The sequence below is a fragment of the Anguilla rostrata genome, chromosome 3, assembly GCF_018555375.3.
Source record: "Anguilla rostrata isolate EN2019 chromosome 3, ASM1855537v3, whole genome shotgun sequence".
NCBI classification, from domain to species: Eukaryota; Metazoa; Chordata; class Actinopteri; order Anguilliformes; family Anguillidae; genus Anguilla; species Anguilla rostrata.
In genome coordinates this window covers 41,688,664-41,706,678 of record NC_057935.1, presented here as the reverse complement: position 1 = coordinate 41,706,678, position 18,015 = coordinate 41,688,664, and the positions used below count along the sequence as shown (strand labels likewise).

Below are 18,015 nucleotides of genomic sequence, written 5' to 3'. Positions count from 1 at the left end.
GGGTTTCCTAGTCTTGTTTGAAGTCATAACCCTTGCTGTGCTTTGTATGTGTTGTGACTCAACCACAGCTGTAAAAGCCAGACAGTGCGTGAGACAGTCAATCTTTAATTAAATTTACTTCCAAACATTGACAAAGCACCGTGTAGTCCCTGTAAAACATTTCTATTTTGCAGCTTTTCAAAATAAAAGTATACTGCTGGGGATTTCACAGTAAGCCCTTATTTCCAGTAAAATTTGAATTCATTATTTTATTACTCAAAGTAAACATGTACTGCACAACTAACATGATAAAACTTGCTCAGCCAAATCTATTGCTATGCCCCAGATTCAATCTTGGAGAAATGTTCAAGTTTTTCTTTTTGATTTTTAAACATTTTTCAATTAGCTTTAGAAACTGCCAAACTTGTTTGTAAGAAAACTAAAAAAATGAAAAGAAACTTGCTTGAACTTGAGGTTTAGAACAGGCCACATTGCTGCCAAGATTGAATGTGGTCACAAGTTGATAAAAAGCAAATGTGTGGGAAAGTTCTTCAGTCCTCAGAGGTCTGGTTGCATAGTGACCTGTAGTTGTCGGCATTGATGGAATAGGCTGACATGGCCTCTTTGAATTCTTTCAGGGAGCAGTAGATTCCACTGCAACCTGGGATCAGCTTGTCCTGTTGATACGGGTCGCACACAAACACAACATTAGACCAAATCTCTAATGCAGGTGAAACAATTTGATTTGCTGTTATCTCCCATAATGACCTATTCATTTGTTTTAAATGCACAAAACCCTTTGTACTTAAATAGACCTCTCCACAGGGTTTGTAAAAATCATTTTCTGAGGATTGGCTCCCCCCACAGACTGGTGAGACATTACTGCCTGAGAAACATGTTAATGAACTTTCCAACTGTTGAAACGGTGTGCTGCTTCATCTTCCTGCCCCCCCCCCCCAAAGGTAGCCTGACCCTTGACCCAGTGGCTCACTGGGTCCTCTCACCTGGCCGATGTAAGACACCTTGACGAAGGCCTCCCTGGTGACGCGGTGCTGGTGGAGCTCCAGTGTGATCTCGGCGGCGTAGGGTGGCCACTTCATGTCGAAGATTCCCAGGGCCATAAGGCAGGGCATCAGGGTGGTGTCGTGCACCGAGTACAGGTTCAGCTTCCTGTGACGGAATGCAGGCGAGTGGCCGTTTCTTTATTCAGAGGTAACCTTACCCATGGGAAGGGTCCCATGGAGTTTCTCCAATGTCTGGTTATTAAATGCTACCATGACTTTATACTTCTCATTTCTTTATGCATTTGGAAATACAAGGACTTCAGAAAACATCTACTACAGGGATCAACCTTTATCAGATTATTTTATCGATTATTTCATTTTAAAGCATTTCTGGAAATATACTTTTCGATGACGTGTTCTGTTAACATTACCAGTATTGCAATAAAAGTAACCCAATGCTAATTTGTACTCATTCATTTGACATGCATGCATAAGTTTTAAGAGTAATTAAAGGGGCAGTTCACCCAAAAATGAAATTAAGTTGTTTCCACTCACCCAGATAGTTTCGCTGAGATTTGGCGAGTTATCTGGGTGAGTGGAAACATAACTTAATTTACATTTTGGGTGAACTGCCACTTCAAGCTATCTTGTGGATGAACTATTACTACCCATTGTGCTAATGTTATTATGCTCTACTATGTTCTGGGTAGTCGTCCTTGTGGAGTCTTACCTGTTAGAATCAGATGACACTCCTTGAACTTTGTTCTCCATGTTTCCAATCAAAATGTTTAGTATTCGTCCAACGCACAGCTGAAGATTTTGCCTAAGGGAAACATAAGTCATTGAAAAGTTAAATAAGAAAACTAACTACACTACGTGGCCAAAAGTATGTAGACACCCCTCCTAATTAGTGGTTTTGGCCATTTCTGACTCACCCATTGCTAACAGGTGCATAAAATCAAACATACAGCCATGCAGTCTCCATAGACTAGTAGAATGGAGTTAGCGTACAGAAGAGCTCAGTGACCTTCAATGTGGCAGTGTCATAGGATGCCACCTTTCCAGCAAGTCAAATTTCTACTACTAGAGCTTCCCCGGTTAACTTAACAGTTAAAGTGCTGTTACTATGAAGTGGAAACATCTACGAGCAACAATAGCTCAGCTACAAAGCAGTAGGCCAAACAAACTCACAGGACGGGACTGCAGAGTGCTGAAGCACGTAGTGCATAAAAATAGTCTGTCCTTGGTTGAAACACTCACTACTGCCTTCCAGATTGCCTCTAGAAGCAACGTCAGCACAAGAACTGTTCGTCGGGAGCTTCATGAAATGGGTTTCCCCGGCTGAGAGGTCACATGCAAGTCTAAGAGCGCAATGCCAAGCGTCAGCTGGAATGGTGTAAAACACACTACCATTGGACTCTGGTGCAGTGGAAATTCATTCTGTTACAACTTTGTGGCAACAGTTTGGGGAAGGCCTTTTCCTTTTTCAGCATGCCAATGCCCCCCTGCACTAAAGTGAGGTCCATAAAGAATTGGTTTGCCGAGTTTGGAGTGGAAAAACTTGACTGGCCTGCACAGAGCCCTGACCTCAACCCCATCCAAAACCTTTGGGATGAATTGGATTGCCGACTGCGAGCCAGGCCTTATCGCTCAACTTCAGTGCCAGACCTCACTAATGCTCTTGTGGCTGAATGGAATTGAATCGCCGCAGCCATGTTCCAAACTGGAAAGCCTTCCCAGAAGAGTGGAGGCTGTTATAGCAGCAAAGGAGGGAACAACTCCATATTACTGGCCATGGTTTTGGAATGAGATGTTCAACAAGGACATATGGGTGTGATGTTCGGGTGTCCACATACTTCTGGCCATGTAGTGCAAGTCTAGACTTCCCCAAATGCAACAGGCTTCTTTTCAGTCATGGGACTCCCTATACCCTGGAGTCCTCCCCCAGCTACCCTACCTCCTTATCCCTGTGGATAGGAGACACTGGGTCTCCCTGACGCTCCCCTCCCCAGCTGCGGGCAGGCCTAGCCCCTCACCTCTTGCTGGGCTCGTAGATGTGGCACATCATGTCCACCGCTCTCTGCTCCACCGTACTCCTCCAGGTGTTCAGCACAGGCGGACAGGGCAAACCATGCGTCTGCGGGCCCAACACAAACACCGCACACACGCGTGCACGTTTATCGACCGCCATTCTTCTGGAAGCTGTGGTTTCATGAGTTCCCAAATCAATGGGATTAAAGTATTTGTGCAAGAAAGACCTGAACTGCCCGATGTGGGACCCAAACCCCAGATTTCCATTCTAAAGTGCGTCAGCGTAGCTTTATCACCAAAAAGCTAGGCCCCTCTGCAAAGCGGAATATCGGGCTGCCTGTCATTGTGATGTTGCAGCATTCGCGGTAGCGTTACCTCTCTGGCCACCATGTCGTCCCGGATCAGGATGAAGTCGAGCCGCTGGTGCGCAGCGATTCCCAGCGCGCCCTGGAGCTTCTTCAGGTCCCTAGCAATGTCCGGGAGCTGCAAAGACTCCGCCCAGCGATGGCTGACCCAGAGTTAAAGGAAATTATTTAGACAAAGTTCCTTGTGTCACATTTCTTAACACTGTGCATACAGAGTAACATAAAAGGTACTGATGTTTGTTTTCCATGATGTAGCAGATGAACTACCATCTTACCGCATAACAGAATTTGGAAGCTGATTTTGACAAATGACCTGTACTTCCAGAGAACCGGTAAAATGCTGGTGCTTGTTTATGCCCCAACTATTTTTTTGCCAGTTTATATGGAACCTGTGTATTTGTGTGGTATCCCTTGTATAAACACACATGCAGCCTTCCAAATATCAGACAATGTCATAGTGGAGCACAATATGCAATTGCCATGCAGTTCTGTACAAAAGACACTCTCATGAGTGCCAATGCTTGCTTTCTGTCCCCACTTCCTCTGATAGTGACCATCTATCTTTTCATCCCGTTTGCCCTCTCTTTCCCCTCCCTCCCTTTGTTGAAACGGACTTGTGTTGTCTACTTTGTCCATTCAGGGCACAGCAGGTGCAGTACCTGCTGAAAGGTGCAAGAGCAGCCACACCCAGCGTATTACAGGAGTACCTCACCTGCTACGGTATGTGAGGTTAAGAGACATTGCCCTTAATCTATGCACTGCACAGCCACAGTCACATGAGGTTTTATTCCTCTGCTAGTTATTGGGGCAAAAGGGATGTTGGTAAGGAACGTTCAGCATTTGAACATTTTTTACCAACTTGGATGGATGCAATTATCCATATATGTCTTTGCGCATTTTACTGCCTCACAGACATCTGTCTGTTGTAAAGCGGAAAGCTGGCATGTACACCCGACACCCACACCTGCATACATACACACACATCCTCCTACTCTGCACACTGACTCAAGTGGATGTGTTCTCTGGCACCAATGAGAGATCAGTTTTTTAAAATGGCATGCCATTTAAGAAACTGTGATTCCAGCAGACTCATCTTTAAAGCAACAACACACAAAAAAATCAGCTTTTGAATTAAAATGACCACATTTACCACCCCAGGCATGCGTATACAGTTGAATGAAAAAAGTATTAGGATGGTGACACAATTCTTGTTGATTTGGCTCTGTACTCCAGCACATTGGATTTAAAATAAAACAATGCATATGAGAGTAAAGTGCAGATTGTCAGCTTTACAACCGTACTGGGTGGTCCGTGCAGGAATTACATCCCTTTTTATACATTTCCCCCCATTTTAGGGGAGCAAACATAAATGGACAAGTTAAGTCCACTTATGCGTTTTGTTGCAAATCTTTTGCATTTGATGACTTTGAATTCGAAGTCTGTGACCCATAGACATCACTGTCCTGCTACAAGCTCGATGAGTTTAGCGGCATTTGGTTGGATCTGAGCCGACAGTTCTGTACACAGAATTCATCCTGCTCCTGCCGTCAGCAGTCACATCAACGAGGACAAGTGAGCCAGTTCTAGTGGCAGCCATACGTGCCCAAGCCGTGACACTACCTCCACCATGTTTCACAGATGAGGAGGGTGCTTTGAATCTTATGCAGTTCCTTTCTTCTCCACACTTTCCTCTTTCCATCACTTTGTTACAGGTTAATGCTAATTTCATTCATCCTTAAGACTTTGTTCCAGAACTCTACAGTAGGAGTTTTTAATGTCCTGATAGCAAAATCTAACCTGGCTGTTCGTGAGGCTTACCAGTGGTTTGCATCTTGTGGGGAACCCCCTGAGGTTATACTGGTGTAGTCTTCTCTTAATGGTAGTCTCTGGCACATCTATGCCTACATCCTGGACAGTGTCCTGATCTGTTCGGTAGTTGAGAAGCGTTTTTCTCTTCACAATTGAAAGTATTTATTGGTCATCCATGGTCTATCAGGTCATTTACTATTGCTGAGATCACTAGTGCACTCTTGCTTTCTAACAATGTGTCAAACTGTTGGTTTTGACTCACCCAATGTTTGGCTATGATTTTTCAGCCTCACGATGGCCTGCTTTACTGGCATTGACACTTATTTGGTCCTCATGTTGAGAGACAACAGCAACAGACACCAAATGCAAATTCCACATCTAGAATAAACTCTTTTGTGCATGAACTAATGATGTAAAGACACAGCTGGCCAAGAAACAGCTAAGCAACCAACTATTCAATTACATTTGTTTTCCTACAATGGGGGGACTATGTATAGAAAGGGCTGAAATTCCTACATGGATCACTCAATATGGATGTAAATACTCTTAATTAAAGCAGACGGTGATCTATAACCTCATATTTTTTGTTTTATTTTAAATCCAAAGTGCTGGAGTACAGAGCCAAAACAACAAAAAATGTGTCACTGTCCCAATATTTTGCCTTTAACTGTATATCAAGAGAAGTGCACTTCTTGTGGTTTACACCTTGTTGAGGTTTACATCTTGCATGTCCATGCATGCATACATACACACTTGCTTTATGTATAGTTTTTGACTCACTTATCAATAGTGACTTACAAGACCACCATGGCAGATACTCTATATCAGGGATACTCCATTCTGGCCCTCAGGCTCAGTACTGCTGCAGATTTTCTTTTCTGCCTAATAGTTTGTAGTCCAATGACGTCACAGAGTTTACATTCATCTGGTAAAGATGAATGTACATCTAGTGCGTCAGGTTTAAATCAGTCCGTGATTAGACCAATGAAAACCAGCATTACTACTGGCCCCAAGGGCCAGACTTGAGTGTTTCCACTCAATATGTTGTGTTGTGCATCTCATTAACACTTTGGAATGAGAGCCAGACTTAAGCAGCTCAGGGTTACACCCAGATTCTCCAGTACCGCAGGGTATGATGGGAGTCCTCTGGATTCCCCATAATGCCTTGCCCCCCGCAGTCACTCACCCACTCAAGAATTTGAGAAGCTTGCAGCCATGGTAGTTGGGGTAGAGGACCTCGCTCTCAGCTTCCGTTGTAACGATGGGCACAATGTCTAGAGGGCAGAGACCAAAATCTTAGTGGCCTAGTAACCTGTACTGTCTTACACTGTGTGTGACCTGTACCCTGTTACACCATGTGTAACGTGTACTGTTAGATTGTATGTTGTGACCTTTACTGTTACACTGTGTGTGACCTGTACCCTGTTACACCATGTGTGTATCCTGTAATGTTAGACTGTGTATTGTGACCTTTGCGGTTACACTGTATGTGGGACCTGTACTGTTACACTGTTTGACTTGTACGTGTGTGTGACCTATACCCTGTTATACAATGTGAAACCTGTACTGTTACGCTGTGTGTGTAACCTGTACTGTCACACTGTGATTGACCTGTACCCTGTTACACTGCGTGTAATATTTACGGGCATACTGTGTGTGTGACCTTTACTGTTACATTGTGTGTGCAGTATTGTTACCCTGTGTGACCTGTAGCCTGTTACACTGTGTATCACCCGAGGTTCAACAGACCCACTAGACTCAGACTCAATGCATTCAATGCATCTTCTGAAAAATGGGGTGTGACCAAGTACAATACTGTGGCAATGGACATACTATACTTCAATACAGCACTGGAACCCCGTCACCATCCAGAACTGCCTGTGGTTAAGATGTATTAAATATAATGTAATGACAGAAGGAATACGGGACCCGAGTGCTAACCTGTGCACAGCAGCAAGCCTTACCTCCCTGCTTCTGGTGGAACAAGCCCGCCACAAGACACTTGGCAGATTCTATTGTCCTCACAATGTTGGTGGACCGCACACTAAATGACACAGACAAAACAATATTAAAATATATATCAGCAGATACCCAAGACAAAAATATACAGTGCTTACGTATTTGGACAGGGACACCGTTTTTGTTTTGGCTCTGTACCCCCAGCACATTCGATTTGATATGAAACAAAGAATATGAGGATAAAGTGCAGACTTTGCTTTAATTTGAGCTATTTACCTCTGTACCAGGTGATCCGTGTAGGAATTACAGCCCTTTTTATACACAGTTCCCCATTTTAGGGGACCAAAAGTAACTGAACAAATTAAAAATGTTTAAAGTTGTCATATTTAGTACTTGGATGTAATTCCTTTGCATTCAATAACTGCTTTAAGTCAGCAACTGTCTGGTGATGTCATCTATACTGCAGCCATCTTTAATTCCGCCTTGTTTCATCTTGCTGACACTGACACTTATTTGGTGACAGACAACAGCTTAACTCACTAGGTGGAGCCCAGATGACATCACTGAACAGTGGATAATTTGAATGGCACACTCGCGCCTGGGTAGGAATGAGACTCAACGCATACTGGCGCAGCGTGTGCAAGCGAAAATCCTCCCGTGTTGCTATGGAGCCACCACTACCAAACAAAAACCAGAACAAAAAAATCCAATGAAACACAAGGACTCTGTTGCCACTGATAAGTGACCTCACTCTGTGGCGTCCCCAAGGTAATCGCACTGCAAATAGTTAGGATTTATGGCCACGCTAATGCATTCACGTAAAGGCAGTGTTTGCTTGTTTTTAAGTTACAGATAGGTGGCCTAGGGATAGCATAGAATCCCCAAGGTCGAGTGTAGCCACTGGATCCAGCTGGTCCATGACAACAGCAACAGACTCCAAATGCAGATTCCACACTTAGAATCAACTCTAGACCTTTTGTTAGCTTTTTTGGCATGACCTAAGGATCCAAAGACACATAGCTGGCCAAGAAACAGCTGAAATGAATTTTCATATTTTCATTTTAAATTAAATCTGCTGGATTACAGCGCCAAAACAAAAAAGTGTGTCACTGTCCAAATACGGACAGCACTCCATACTACTGGCAGTTCTTTTAATACCTTAAGAGTCCGAGATGCTGTATTTAATAAATACCATTACATTTCATAATAGTTCCTAGTCACTGCCACTGTATTGAATCAAATTCTGACAAATGCGTCATTGCCTGTATCCTTGACGACAACAACATTGTTCAAATCCACTGCTTTAGAGTCACAACTGCTGCTAAAATGTTGACTGTGGAACAATGATTCTATGCGCTGACATTGTATTATAGTATTTTAAAAATAAATTACCTTTTTTAATTTCATAAAATCAAAAAAATGCAAGGAGTTAAAAAGAAATTGGACAACTTCACATTATCAAGATATTGACATCACAAGCACAGTTCAACCGCTCCAACACTAGAAGGAAACCGATAACAGAATCTAGTGATGCGCCATGAAGGCTAAACTTTCCCATCGCAGTTGTTTGCAGGCTTGTGGTCTTTTCTGCAGGTTTGTCCTTTGTGATGTACAAAAACAACTATGTGGGAAATCTAGTCAGTGGTGCTTTGTGCTTCATGACACTGTGGGACGAATCTGATTTATCAAACAGGAGGGATTAGGAGTTGGTTTTTACACATCTGCTTTGTTTGCTTTTCTTTTTTGTTGAATATGAAGCTACTGATTGGAGTCTGAAAGGGGGGGGGGGGTTCTCTAACTTCATCTCACCAGTTTGGTTGGGGATAAGGGTCACATTATTTCAATCCAGGAGGCAACTACAGTGACTGCTTGTAAATCGGTTGTCATGATACATGTTTTTAGCCATGCTTACAAAACCTTAAATCCTGAAATCTTTTTGCTCATTAATAACTATCCAGACACTGTTTTTAAATTATGTCTACTAACTTAGATCCCGTAATTGTAATGTGTTGTTTTTCGTTACACTAGTTTGTAGGCTTGTATTACTTACTATTTTTACTTTTCTGTTGCTGGTGTTATTTTGTATCATATTTTAGGAAATGCTTTCAGTGTGTTGAAAAGCGCTATACAAACTGTACTCACTAGACTTCAGTAGGGTTGAACTCAGGTGCGAGGAAGGGCACATCCTCGATGTACCTCTTCCTCATTCTCTTTCCCAGATCGTACAGCTGCTGCATGCCCACTGTGGTCAGCTGACCAGGATGTGTCCCACCCTGAGGGGAAACAGAAGGACAGGGTCAAAGTTCAACAAGACAATTTTCAATAGCAAGAGCCTGCCAGACTACACTGACCTGTATCCACTGGTCACCTAATATCCTCAAGCTCGCTTGTTACTTCAAGCACTACGTTGTCAGTTTCCTGCTTGCACCTACTATGGTGCTTCAACAGTATGTTGAAGGTTTATGCATTTACTATCTCTAAATAAGTTATGTATTAACGGCAGCTATCATGACCCAGATGATATGACCCAGATGATTTCAGACCAGCTTAGTAGGTATGGCAAAAATGGGTACTTCCAAACTGTACATTTTACATGTTATCCATTCGTACAGCTGGGTACTGCAGAATCAATATCGGCTGATTAAAAATGCACACCGCACACAGAAGTGTATTAATTTCTCTTTAAACCGCCTAAAAGCTAAAAAAAAATGAATGAACTAAATACTCATACACAGTGTATGTGTATTTGATTTTCTACACCATATTACAAAGTAGGTGAACAATGTTTTTTTTCACTTGGTGGGCAGTGAGGATCAAGTAAAATATGTTTATGTGGTAATCCAGAGGTTTTAATTGCAAACACCCTGTATAACGAACAAAAGTACATCAACAGTTAAAACCACTCACTAATCCAACATAAAAATATATTGGCTTTAGCAATTATTATTAAAGATATCAATTATCAATTAAATTGCTGAATTTATTGATAGGCAGAGCAACCTCTTGGATCAATCTTTATCAAAATATACAACAACCAGATTATAATGACAAAATGTACAAAAAAAGTTATATATATATATATATATAGATAGATAGATATAGATATAGATAGATAGATAAAAAATAATGTGATCTGTGTCATCTGTGGATTTCCAAAATACATAGAAGGTGAGGTCCCCCAAGCTAGTTTTGCCACCCGATGTTACAAAGTAAGGAACTGTTGTACCTAAAACACTGGCACCGTAAAATAGTTTATAGAGATAGACTCATGAGTTTTAACACTTTCAAATGGTATACCATGTGACCAGACAAATTTCACCATAAAACCTACAGCATGATAGATCTCCAGAAACAGGGTTGGGCAGCCCTGCATGATACCACCAATCAAGGCATGAGCCGATATACAAACAGTTGTGGCACATTTCATTGATAATACATCATTATAAAATGTACACAGGTACCCATCTTAATTGCACTGACCCACATTGCACCTGCCCATAGGCCATTACCACAATGACATAGCCTTTCCCCAACAAAATGCACTTGCCCATAGGCCAATCCTGAGCCCATGTGTTTGTTTAGTAGCTTGACAGACTAAGGAATAAATGAGTTCTACAGCCTGTTAAGTCTAACCTGTGGGACCCCGTAGCATCTGTTAGAAGGCATAAGATGATATTATCCAAGTAAAACATGGGAAGGGTCAGATGAAATACTATCAGCTAGACTTAACATTCTTTTTATGTATGCAGCTTGAAATACTGACTGAAGAGTTCGACTTAAAATCTTACAGAATACTCTTAAAAGTCTGGACAACCTAACTTTAAGCTGTACTGAAAGACAGCTGTACCAAACAGTGAATCCGTACTGCATGATACTCTGTATTATGAATTTTAAAAAATTTAACTAACCTTCGAAGAAAATAGATGCTGTACCTTGCTGCAGATGTAATCTATGTGCATCCTCCAAGACCAGGTAGCATCCACATATATACCAAGATATATACCTAGAAGTTTAATCTGCATATTAAACAAATTACTTCCTATGAAAATCTAGGTAATTTCTATGTGTGTGATTTTTCATTCGTGTTCAAAGTGACTAGCACCAGAATGAGCAACTATGAGCAGTGTCTCATAACTGACCCCAGCTAACCAAGTGGACACAGTGCGGTGAAAATATGTCAAGGTAAAAGACATAAATGATTCAACAATCTAACTACAGCTATTTTTAGCTATTCATCCCTTGATCTCTAGCTGCAGGTAACAGAACATTGCAAAGGAATTGACACTAACCGTAAGGGTACTTGCTCTGTAGCTGTCCTCCATGGGAGCAGGGGGGCGGGGCCCACCACTCAGGTCTGTAACTATGTAATTCACCTCAGTGTGAGCTGGGACTTTCAGAAGATTGGGGACCCACTGCGCCTGTAAAATGGAACAAACTAAGACACACTATAAATGCAGGTGCCTGTCTGCCGATTACTTTTTTTTTGTCCTCTTGTTGTTTATGTTGATTGACGTCTTCACAAAATATGATGTGCCACATTTTGAGTTTTGCTAGACTCATGGCATACCAGGAAATAATCTTGAAGGAGTGCTCAAGGATTATTATTGTTGTTGTTTTTCTTTTTTTGGGTGGGGGGTTCTTTAAACAGTATTGTCAGATGTGCTCAATAGGAAATGGGATGTGAGATGTGAGCTCTTACCTCCATTACGTCCGGTATGGACTTCAGGGGAGTCCGGGCGCCGTGCCGGAACAGGATTTGGACTAGCTTGAGCTCGTAGGGAGACTGATGACCATGATTTTCAGAAAACTTCCCAGAATCCGTCGGGACGGCTACCGTTTTTTTCTCCGACCACAACATGGACCCTAATGCCGCCGACCCAAAAACACCCACCCTAATCCAGTGACTCCTCATGTGGCAACAATGTAAGGGACGCGATTCAGTTCAAAGGAGTCTATTCAGCGAGCAGTCAACTCCACTATGTCAAAATTGTTACCGAACGTAGCTAGCTAGCTATACAAATACTGTCAACGGAAGTGTGTCAAACACCATTAGCCACGATGACCCCCAACAGAAAGCGGATGATTTTGCCAAACAAGCCAGTTAACTAAGCTAGCCCGTTATGTTTGGAACAAAAATGAGGATATGACTTTGACGCGCGCCTGCAACTAGCTAGTTTACTTGAAAGAGTTTCCGAAAGTTGCCCAGTGTAGCTTCACAATATGTAATCGGCGAATACACATGAAGTCTATTTGTAAAAAATATATAAATTATCAATTCATTCGACTTTCATAGCCAACTAGCAAGCCAGCTGATTAACTGGCTGTAAATGTTAAAAGAAAGGCTAGCTACCCAAGAGTGTAATATGATCTCCGGCTACCTTTATCCCTGAAATTTGAAAGTGACTTTGTTGGAAAAGCGACAATTTGAGATTGAAGTGTTTGTAAGCAAAAAGAGAAAAGTTAAACTGAACTCACAGTTTCGTATTATCGGTAGCGGCAATTACATAAACTTGTCCTAGTAGATAAACCCCTTTTTGGGACTATTTTGAAAACGCCACACCGGTTTAGGCGAGAATGCTTTCTGGGAGTTGTAGTCTGAAAAAATGCCGTCTTAAGTTTCAATAATTGATAAACTGCTATAATAGAACTACTTTTCCCAAGAACCCCAGAAAAATTAGAAGAGCTTCCTCCATTACTGATGTCACATTGCCTCTCGTGCGATTGGTATACCACCGAACTTCGATGTGATGCGCAGTAAAAAAGCGCCTCAAAATCGAACTTAGTTATGCTTATTTTATTATTAGGGGTCCAAGCAGCGATGCTGGTGGAACCATTTTGTATATGTTAGGATTATTATTAGGGGTCCAAGCAGCGAAGCTGGTGGAACCCTCGTGTATCTGTTAGGATTATTATTATTATTATTATTATTATTATTATTATTATTATTATTATTATTATTATTATTATTATTGTTATTTTTCTCCGCTAAAAGTGTCTGAGGCTCAGAAACCATAAGTCCAAATTTGGTAGGTGGGTTCCTATGGCCCCCCACTACTCAGGCACTAAAAATCATCTGTGTCGGCCAGATGGTGGCGCTATAACAAAGGGTTATGCGTAAAAGGCCATAGCTCCCACACCATAAGTCAGATCAACATACAACTTCATCGACCTATGCATCTGAACATGCTGTACAACTTTGCTATTGGGACCACCTATGTCCGCCATTTGGGCTTTTTTATTAGTTGGGGTGCGGAAGAGCTGTAGATCCAAATCAAAAGTGTTACAACATATAGTAAACTCCTTTACGGCAAGCGGCTAGAAGACATCGGCTGCGTCCGAATAGTCAAAAAAATGACATCCTATGTCTTTTCCTAACCACTTTTCCTTGACCTCGATGGAAAACGTCATGAGGTTAAGGAAAGATGTGAAGGAGAATTCAAAAGAACTTAGGAAAAGACAACCTCGGTGCTGAGAAAATCCGAGTGCACTTACACTAGGCTGCGTAATTATGCGACGGCGGATGTTATTGACGTGAGTCTGCCGTGGTAAAACTACAATGTTCCGAAGATGGACTACTAAAAGCGCATCTTAGATACTTCACCACATGCGTTCTTACCGTGTTGTTTCATGCAGGCTATATAAACGTGGACAACCCGGTGAAAAATATTACTTTTACCAAGGTTGGAATTGAAATAAAAAAGGAATATAGGCTACCAGTCAAAAAAGTGAAACAAAATGGTTGTCACATTGAGAATGGTTGCTCATGCTCACCCTCCTGCCCACTCATATTTATCGACATGAATCCCAATTCGTATGATTGTATGAAAATAATTAATTAAATTTAATGCAAGATAAGCATAACATGTTAAGCCTACACATTTACTACTGTACATATCATCATTCATAAATTTCAAACATGTTGAATTAAAAACATAATCTGGCTCAAAACGTCTCATATCCCTTTTTCTTGAAAGACAGACTTCTGTGTTATGGTTAATACGCTGATTATGATCTGATTATAAGCCTATGCATATAATAGCTTAAGAACCACCACACAACTCAGTCATGTTGATCGTTTGTTTTCGTGAACGGCCAAATGGTGCTTCGCGTTAAATGTTGCTTCCATAAGGAATTGTGAGATGGCACTATCTCCTTTCCTTTTGTAAAGGACGGTCCAGTGTGCCCTATGCTAAAGGAGATAAGATAGGAAGCATTGAAGCACCTTTCCTTAGCATTTAGAGAATTCGAACATGGCTGCCACTTAGATACTTCCGGGTCATTTCACTCTTTTAGGAACCTTCCTAAGCAAAAAGACTATTCGGACGCAGCCTTATTTTTGGCTGGACCGCAACAGCGGGGCCAGCCCTACACGCGAATGTCTGTGACTGAGTGAGTGATGAAGTTACACCATTGGTTGGCTGAGTTATGAAGTTACATCATTGGTTGGCCGGATGAAGTGTGTTAGGTCCAGCCATACTAGGTTTTGTCCTGGGTTGCGTCCGAATAGTAATCTTTTTTTTTAATGAATCAACTGTTATAACCTGTTACTCAGAGCCGTATGCCAGTGACCTCATGTCAGCAGTCAACCAATCATCTTCTTTACGGCGTATGCGGACACTGGTTACTAACTACGTGCTTTTAATTTCTTGAGGAGGTATGCTTCTTCAACGTGGCCGTGGTCTGCAACCGCACATGCCGCACATTGCACACAACCCCTACACAGACCTATTTGTACTACTCTTTACCCCTAGCGACTAGGAGACATCCATGGTGATGCAGTAGATATGTTGGGTGAAGGTGTATGATCATGAGGACAAAACCATTTAACCCTCCTATTATGTTTGGGGTCAATTTGACCCCATTCAATGTTCACTGTCTCTAAAAATATGGTTACCATACTTTTTCAGCTAGATATTTCATGACTTTTCCTAACTTTATAGGGAAAACATGGCAAACATGAAATTAACTGAAAAAATTATTTTCAATGTCCTGTACACACGTTGTACACGTTGGTGTTGTTGGGGTCATTTTGACCCCAAACTCTATTGTTATATAAAACCTTCATTTTGAACTTGTTTTTGTTGTGTTGGTTGAGGGCACTTTCACATTAATTTGTGTGTGTGTGTGTGTGTGTGTGTGTGTGTGTGTGAGAGAGAGAGAGAGAGAGAGAGAGAGAATGCGTGTATGTGAGGAGAAAACAGTTCCCACGAGATCTCTGATCATTCTCGCAACATAGGGGCGGGGGCAAACTTATAATACACAGCCCTCTAAACCATTTCTCTTTGCATTTGCGCCTCAACTAAAGATTTTGAAAATGACCATCAGACAGAGGCATATATTTTCTGCCACTGAGGTTCTGTCACAGATCTTGGAGGGTGAAAGTGATTTTGATGAGGATATGTCTGAGACTGAGGATAATGTTGAGGAGGACCCTGACTATGTGGCATCCTCCTCTGATGATGAAAATGAAGCCTTTGAGATACCACATTCTGACCCTCCTTTTGTTTCTCAACCACCAATAAACCGTCCTGTCATCTCTCAACCACCAAAAGACGCTCCTGTCATCTCTCAACCACCAAGAAACCCCCGTCATCTCTCAACCCCCAAGAAACACCCGTCATCTCTCAACCACCAAGAAACATTCCTGTCGCCTCTCAACCACCAAGAAACCCCTCTGTCATCTCTCAACCACCAAGAACTGACCTGTTCACTTCCAAAAATGGAGAACTACTATGGTCCGGATCCCCAGTTGAAAGACAGGGTAGACTTAGTGCTGCTAATGTCATCAAAATGGTTCCAGGCCCCACCAGATATGCTAGCAGTCATGTACAAGACAAAAAGACTGCATTTGAACTCTTCATAGCACCATCAATGCAAAAGAATATTCTTGAGATGACAAACTTAGAGGGGAGGCATGTGTATGGTGACAATTGGAAAGAGCTGGATGTGACCCACTAGCAGTACTATATTGGGTTGCTTATTTTGGCAGGAGTGTACAAGTCAAAAGGTGAAGCAACAGCAAGCCTTTGGAATACTGACACTAGTAGGGCAATTTTTCCAGCCACAATCTCTCTGGAGACATTTTATGTTTTCTCCCACATTATACGCTTTGATGACAGGGAAACAAGGCAGGGTCGACAGGAGCATGACAAACTTGCACCTGTCTGAATGAAGAATTGATACCCACGGGTACCTAGTTGAGCTGTTATGTTCATTTTTTTTAATCAAAACTCAATTCTGGTGATTAATTTACTTTTTATTGGTGTTTCTTCATTATTGAATCACTGTCATATGTTACTTATTGATGTTCTGAAGTGTTTTCTGAACCTAAACATTTAAACATGTTTTACATTTTTAATATTTTTTCCTGGGGTCAAATCGACCCCGAACATAAAATGTTACTATGCTTGATAATAAAAAGTGTGTTTCTTTCCAAATGTTATTTTTCTTTTTTAATGAGCACTTACAGTTTTTCTCCATTGTATACACACAAAAATGGAATGTATCAACAGCAAGACTCCAGACTTCTAAACTCCAAGCACAATTCCACTGTTTTCTCTCAAATAGCAATTCTAAATAACATGTTTGCAAAACTGTAAGCACAAATCTCATCATTTAGCACACTTTGTTCAACTAGAAAACACTGGCCTTCAAAATGCCACACCCTAATTACCAATTGGACTCACTTACTTCTCACCTGTTCAAACTCAATTGGCAAAACACTCATGTGTCAGAGCATAAAAGAGCCCTCAGGTGACTTTTACTGTGTTGAGGGAAAAATGGAGCAGCATGGAGAACAGAGAGGAAGAGGAAGAGTGAGAGCAAGAAGAGGAGGAGGAGGAAGAGGAAGGGGAAGGCAAAGGCGAGCCAATATTTCTAATGAAATCCATGCAACTTTGGTTGACCATGCACTCAATCATGGCCTAACAATGACTGAAGCTGGGCAGCGAGTCCAGCCAAATTTGAGCAGCTTCAGCCTCAGTTATCCGGGCATTTAGAGATAATAATAGGTAAGTAACCACTTCAGTAGTCTTCTATACTCTCTTCAGTAATTACAGTAATGTAACTTTATGGTTTCTATGGATATCTACAGTGCTTACTTAGAGAAATGTATAGTGTAATGTTGTTTTGTCTTACATTTATGAAATATGTGTAGCCTATACTGTATATACTTTTCCCAGAATAGAAAGACGACCAGCAAGAGGTGGCAGAGGCCAAAAATTTATAGATGAGCAAGAGACCACCATAATCAACATGGTTTTGGCTAGTAAATATTCGCTTTGTTACCTTTTTGTATTTGTGCACTGATTTTATCATTACATCCCCAGAAAGATAGTCTAAACATTTTCTTACTGTAGTGTTTTTCATTTTACTTATCAGTGCAATTACTGTATGGGTTTTGCCAAAATAGGTAACATTTGTGTATTCTCAGAACACTAACAATGTTGCAGTATCAACTATAAGTTTACAGTATGGCTCTGGGGAGCTGGGTTGTGAGTTTAGCCCAGAGACTGTAGGTTTAGCCCAATTGGAGCTCATTGGATAGACAAATGTGCATTGTATCCTATTCTGATACAATGATTGTGTCAATTCAATATTTACAGTTTTTCTCAAATGTTTACACACTAAAACTGGAACTATGCACACGATGGTGAAAACTTGAAGCTCTTGTGTCAACAACAAAGACTATTTCTGCAAAACTCTAACCACAATTCCTTTGTATTCACTCAAATAGCAATTTTAAATCACATTTTTGCACAACTCTACACACAAAATCTCATCATTTAGCACAATTTTCATAATCAAGACTGTTCACATGGAAAACACTGGCCTTCAAATGCCAAACTCTAAGTACCAATTGGTCTCAC

General features: G+C 41.4%; 1 protein-coding gene across 2 annotated transcripts; it reads right to left on the bottom strand.

Annotated features, from left to right (window-relative positions):
- Positions 1–85: 85 nt before the first annotated feature.
- On the bottom strand, positions 86–12,732 carry acp6 (acid phosphatase 6, lysophosphatidic). 2 transcript variants are annotated; one of them, XM_064327653.1, is made up of 11 exons: positions 12,623–12,732; positions 11,847–12,010; positions 11,437–11,565; positions 9,290–9,420; positions 7,153–7,232; positions 6,375–6,462; positions 3,390–3,522; positions 3,020–3,120; positions 1,714–1,806; positions 984–1,149; positions 86–656 (listed from the first exon to the last, which is right to left on the bottom strand). In XM_064327653.1, the coding sequence occupies exons 2-11, from the start codon at positions 12,003–12,005 to the stop codon at positions 531–533; spliced, it is 1,206 nt and encodes a 401-aa protein (XP_064183723.1). In that variant the 5' UTR covers positions 12,006–12,010; positions 12,623–12,732; the 3' UTR covers positions 86–530. The 2 variants fall into 2 exon arrangements, with proteins under 2 accessions (XP_064183723.1, XP_064183721.1); XM_064327651.1 differs by having other exon boundaries at positions 11,847–12,718.
- Positions 12,733–18,015: the final 5,283 nt, after the last annotated feature.